Source organism: Bacillus rossius, chromosome 1 (genome assembly GCF_032445375.1).
Source record: "Bacillus rossius redtenbacheri isolate Brsri chromosome 1, Brsri_v3, whole genome shotgun sequence".
NCBI classification, from domain to species: Eukaryota; Metazoa; Arthropoda; class Insecta; order Phasmatodea; family Bacillidae; genus Bacillus; species Bacillus rossius.
Genome location: NC_086330.1, coordinates 323,099,419 through 323,105,418, shown reverse-complemented (window position 1 = coordinate 323,105,418; position 6,000 = coordinate 323,099,419). Strand labels below are relative to the sequence as shown.

The window sequence follows — 6,000 nt, the reverse complement described above, 5'->3', positions numbered from 1 at the left end:
TTTCTAATTAGTCAATAATTTTCGTATTTGGGCGTTCAAACGATTTTTTTTATAAATTTTCTTACCAATGTTACATGGATTTGTGAGATAACAACATCAAAAATTATAATCATGAAAATGTTGTTCAAAGTGAACGATTAAATATAGTTACTACTGAACATCAACACAACACAACATATCGATTGGCTGGGATTGAAAGAATATAACTATTACGTTTAGTTTAATGAATGATTTCCAATTAGTCGAGACGAACGCTAGTTTGATTCTATCGATTTAATGTTTTTTTTTTCGAGGGTGCTCATCACTAATAGTAGGTTGTCCATGGGTTGTATAGTGTTTTTCTTTTGTTATTTTTTTCAGAAAACAAACGAAGCTTGATCATTTTTGTGTTGTTGTTTTCTGTAATTTTAAATATTTCTAGACTTGCAGCTATTTTTATTTTGTAATGTTTTGAAATATTTTTAATTGTTTTCGAGTCATGTATTTTAACAAAAGCTAAATTATAATATGAATTTTTGTTTTACTTTCCGATAATGTTCTAATTATTTTGTAAAGTAAAAGTCAAAAATTTTGTTAGTGGTTTACTGTTGAATAGTTTCTTATGTTACATTATGTTACATTATGTTAGCCATGGTATACTAGTATATCGAGCTGAGTGTTAGCTTTTATTAATTCAAATTTTTCTTTTTAACATTTGAATAGCAAAATAATTACTGAGCAGAAGCTAGCTCTATCCGCCGGCTCTTTCCGGCCGCCCGGGACAGAGGGCTTGGAACAACAACAGCCTAAGTCATTCCACGCAAATACGGCAATTTTCAACAAATTTTTGATATTTTTACAAGAAAATGTGCAAACACAACGATAGAGCAGTTACATGGTGACCTTCATACATGTGTTTACTATCAATAAAAATTAAATTTAGAATGCGAACCATCGAACAGCTTGCACCAACGCCTCTTAAGGCCACCAATGTGTTGTATTCATGGAGTATTTCACAACCATTTTTGTTCGGCCTCTAAAGTTAATTTTTATTGATAGTAAACACATGTATGAAGGTCACCATGTAACTGCTTTATCGTTGTGTCTGCACATTTCTTGTAAACATATTAAATCTCAATTGAAAAATGCTGAATTTGCGTTAATTTAAGCTCTTGTTGTTCCAAGGTCTCTGATTGAGGATAAGTTAGCTTTGAATCCTGGATTCATTTCCGAAGGGGTACCATAGTTACAATATCGTACCATAAAAATCGTGGTACTCGACGAAAGACGTTGGTGCAATACAGACCTAACTCACTTGTTAAATATTGATTCAACTTAACCTACAAATTACAAAAAAAAAAAAAACCTTCCTTATACAGGCTGTGTATCAGCTTAACTTAATTGTAGAATATTTTGAAAATTAACCTACAACTTCACTCTGGTTTTTATTTTAAGGTGGCTTCAATGTGGCGATTTATACATCCATCACATAATAAATTGCCAAGTCCAGGACGCCTTAAAATTTAAAAATGACTTTCTACGTTATGCGCGCATAGCACACCTTAACGTACACACTTGTGGGTGTAATCCAGTGTATCAGCTTCTAGGGCACCTACTCTGGTTTTTGTTTTAAGGAGTCTTCAATCTGGTGATTTATACCTCCATCACAGAATAAATTGCTAAGTCCAGGATGCCTAAAATTTAAAAACGGGCAGCTGGATAGAGCCGTCGGATAGAAGTTACTTCTGCTCAGTAAAAAATTTTTTGCTGTATATAGGCGAATATGCTAGAAGTTTATTTTATAGTTAAAAAGTCACTCATTTGGAATTATAATTGAAATTGCATCATTTAATGAGTTTCGATAATCATATGGTAACTATTCTTGATCCCAATTTAATAACATTTAATGACGTCACCAATTTGGCATCGCTGATGATATTACCACCCCTACATGCTTATTTATTTATTTATTTATTTATTTATTCATGCACTCCGTTTAGTCCCAAATTAGGGACATGGAGCAAGTTAAATACAATTTAATAAAATAGAAGTTGAATATAAATCAACAATACAAATCATACAATCATATTACAAATGGTTCAGATAATAAAAATTAACGGTATATAAACCTATTTCAGTTATAAAATAAATAAATAAATAATAAAGTACACACACACACACACACACAGGACAAGCACACATGAATAAGGGGGTTTTGGGCAGGGAGCAATAATCACCCTTTTTCATGTACTTCATTTTTGAATATTATGCTTATTCATATAAACTAGACTATTATTCCCAACCCTACCCTCGCCTTTGTTCTTGTCGTTTTTGTGATACTGATATTTCATTATCAAAGATATATCTGTGGCCATTACAATTTGTGGCATTATTGTGAAATATAATAGTTTTCCTAGATTTTACAAACTTTAATGATATTGAAAAAAAAAAAAATTGGGTAAAGTGGTACTCGAAAAGTCAAATTTAAAAAAATTAAATACCAGTATCACAAAATAAAGTATACTGGTTGGTATTGTAGTTTACTGAACAATATAAAAAAGTGTTTATTGTGAAACTTTGTGGTTTTTTTACAATTTAATTACTGGTATAGCAATATATATGGGTGATTGCCAAAGTAAGGTACCTAAACTATGTATGGTTTGAAAAAAAAATTATTATATTTTATACACCTGAAAAGATTCTTAAATATTCCCAAATTCAGTACAATAAGTGGTCAAGATCGATACATTAAATTGAATTAATAAAACGTAAATAGAATTTTGGGGCTGTCCACGGAGTGGACTCTACTGTCCACCGAGTGGACAAATTTAACTTTACCATTGATTTTGGTACTTTTTTTAGTGCGTTGTTATGTACACAGAGTCTGTACTTCTTGATAATTTTTCCAGTTAAAACTCGTAACATAGTTCTCTCTTTTTTTTAAAGATTTCTCAGTTTTAAAACTGTCTTTAATTTGGTCACGGATAACTTCAGCAAAAAAAAAACTTTCTTTTTAACTTCTTCTGAATTAGTGTTGTTATTACTAAATAACTTTTCCACTCTCTTCCTAGGGGTTAGAGTATCTGCATTAGGTTGTAATGAATCTCGTATTCTCTTATTCTTTTTTTGTATATTTCAAGTTATCTTCGTAGTCTCTCATTGTCCTTTTCCAACTTCCGATTTTCTTCTTACATTTTCTTCCTGTTTTTCCTTGAATGCTTTTTTCCACATTCAACTCTGCAAGTTGAGGTTACTACAGCATCTGAAACTTCTGGTGACGTTTCAGGAGAATTAATTTTTAATTCTTCTTCAGTTTCTTTCGCTTTTTTTTCTTCTCTTTTTGTTGATGTCGTTTCCTGACTGATCGTTCATCCCTTTCACTCATATTCAAAATTAATTTTTTCCTCATGTGGTATCTTTCCCTTTCTTTAGCTTTTTCTTCTTCATACTTTCTTGGGTTGTTAGTTAATCTTTCTCATGCTGACCTTTTTCGGTTCCCTTCATTTTTTGATCTTATCAGCGAAATATGAAGTTTTCTTTTTTATGGGAGCCATTATTCTGCAAGATAAATACAAAATCTATCAGAACGTTTATTGGGCTCTGTTTTAATGATAAAACATCTGAAAGAGAAAAATTAATGCTTTTTTTAATGATGATAGACAGACCACAACCGTGCTGCATGAACATTTGTCAAAGCAGAAAATAATCAATTCAGCAGATTGCAAGGTAAATTATTATTAACATTTAAGGTATTACAAAATCATGTACCTGTGACAATATTTTAATTGTCAAATATCTCCCCTCCGTAGCCTGTGAATTCCACGGAGGGGACAGAAACTGTTCTTTTGTTTTCTAGTCCTTTAATTTTTAAGGTTAGAGTATCACTGCATTTGTAAAAGAAATTTATATGTAGTACTTTTTATCTATTCATCTATTAGAAGTGACAGATATCATTTCTCACCATCAAAAAGTTGTCCACAGAGTGGACTAAGTGATCTTGACCAACCATTAAATCACATGGATCAACTAATGTAAGTACCAATAAATCACCAATCATCCACTTATGACTTGATAGAAAACAAGATAGATTCTTTTCCCTCCTTTTTTGTAGGGTTCAGTGGCCAGTGCTGCACCCTGGAGGTTTATATTGAAACTATTTGGTATGTCCACACAAAGGACCCATTTCCTGGGGACAATTAATAAACATTAATCTTACTTGAAAATTCAAACCTTTGCAGTCCAGCCATTTTATGATTTCTTTTTTAATCTTTGGACATTACAATTTAAAGAATTAATATTAAATATAATTAAATTATATTGTTGTGGATAATTAAAATGTTATCAAACTGTACTTGGGGACAGTCCACGGAGGGGACATTTAGCACTTTCTTGGTCTCACATCTTAAATACAAAAACATTTATTTAAGAAATAATATAAATAATAGGCTTCTATTACATTCAAACATATATCTTATTGTAAAAATTACTATTAATACAAATGTATAATATTTTTAAGGCCTAGGGACATGCTTTAGGTACCTTATTTTGGCAAACACCCATATACTAGACTGGGAGGGACTGTTGTCTACAATTTGATACCTAAAAACTATTATTTTGTTAGTTAAAATGTCAGAAATTTTGCATTTACTATTTTGCACCCAAATTTCTATATTCCTCTGCTTGGCCTTTATGAACATAGTAATGTTATAACTGACTCTTAACATATGGGTCATTCTCCAAAAAGTGTGCAATTTGGATTTTGAAATCGTAAAACCTAAAAATATGATTTTTTCATTATTATTTTTACAAGTTACCTACAGTATTATGTACATTATTGCTGTTGTGATTGTTCTTCAAAAAGATATTATATATTAAAAAGTTCACATTCACGGAGGTGAGATTATGGTAACGGAGGTGAGGATAGAGTTCATAGAGTAGAGTTAATCTCTAGAAGCCAGTTTAATAAATAACCACAGACAGAAAATGTACCTATAATATTAGGAGACAATTGCACTAATTTACATAAACTTAAATTTCACATTTTGATGTTAGCCAGTAATTTGCACTGTTATGTCAGCCTCCGAATTCAAGTTTCTATTCAGTATTAAAACTTACTAGTAATAATTTGAAAAATTGCAATACACACACACTAATAGTATTTTAAATACATTAATACAATATAATACTGCCAAAAAGTTAAAAAAAAAAAACTTAACAAAAGAGTCAAAATAAATTGGTTTCATAAGAATAACAATAACATCAAGAGAACACCAAACAATTTTGTTAATATGTCAAAATAATGTGCAAAGTTTACCCAAAAATTCATTTTTAAATTTAATGGTGTTGAGCACCTCCTAATGTCTAAATTTTCATTGCTGAAACTGTGTATGATTATTGAGATAATATTTTTTTAAAGCACAAATTTTTTTGTAAGTTGTAGGTCAAGTTTAATAAAACATATTTGGAAATTAAAACTAACCAAATCGGCTAGATTGATCTTAATGTTTGCAAGTCAGTGCGATAGATTGGTCAAGTCCTTGCCTATCTTGCAACGCTCCATGCTAGAGAACACAAGTGTAAATAAAGAGTGAATGCCTAAATGTGCTACACTCTATGAGGAAGCATTTGAAAATTAACTAGATTATTGGCATCTCCATCGCTGAAAACCTTAGACATAATGGTTATCTTATTTTCATATCCAGTTCAAGCAAAACAAAATATACTTACCATTTATTAAATAATTTTACCATTATGTTGGGTGAAGAAGTACCTAAGTAATTGTTATTTCTTTTTAAGGTTTTTTTTTTCTCGTCATAAATCTTGCAGTCATGTTATGTGATTGAAGTTAATAACTTATAATATGAAATTTTTTTTTTAACGTAGGAATGTAATTATAAGTGTCGTGAAAATAATTAAGGAAAAAATAGTTTGATATATTTTTTACATTATTGGAGAGAAATATGTATGAAGGCGGTGGTGAAAATAAGTTCACATTGACATAAATAAGCAAGATTTATTACT

At 30.5% G+C, this 6,000-nt stretch overlaps 1 protein-coding gene across 4 annotated transcripts in view; it reads left to right on the top strand.

Moving 5' to 3' along the window:
- The first annotated feature begins 366 nt into the window (after positions 1 to 366).
- The window catches only part of LOC134527977 (gastrula zinc finger protein xLCGF3.1-like), a 137,098-nt gene continuing 131,464 nt past the window's right edge, over positions 367 to 6,000 (top strand). Inside the window, exon 1 of one of the 4 annotated variants that reach the window (XM_063361106.1) lies at positions 367 to 442. Coding sequence is in view for 2 of the 4 variants with exons in the window: in XM_063361104.1 (XP_063217174.1) it covers positions 1,831 to 1,851 (21 nt within the window). In the remaining 2 variants the exon portion in view is untranslated. Of the gene's footprint in view, positions 1,852 to 6,000 lie in introns of all 4 variants that reach the window. The other 3 variants (XM_063361104.1, XM_063361105.1, XM_063361109.1) reach the window with 3 other exon arrangements.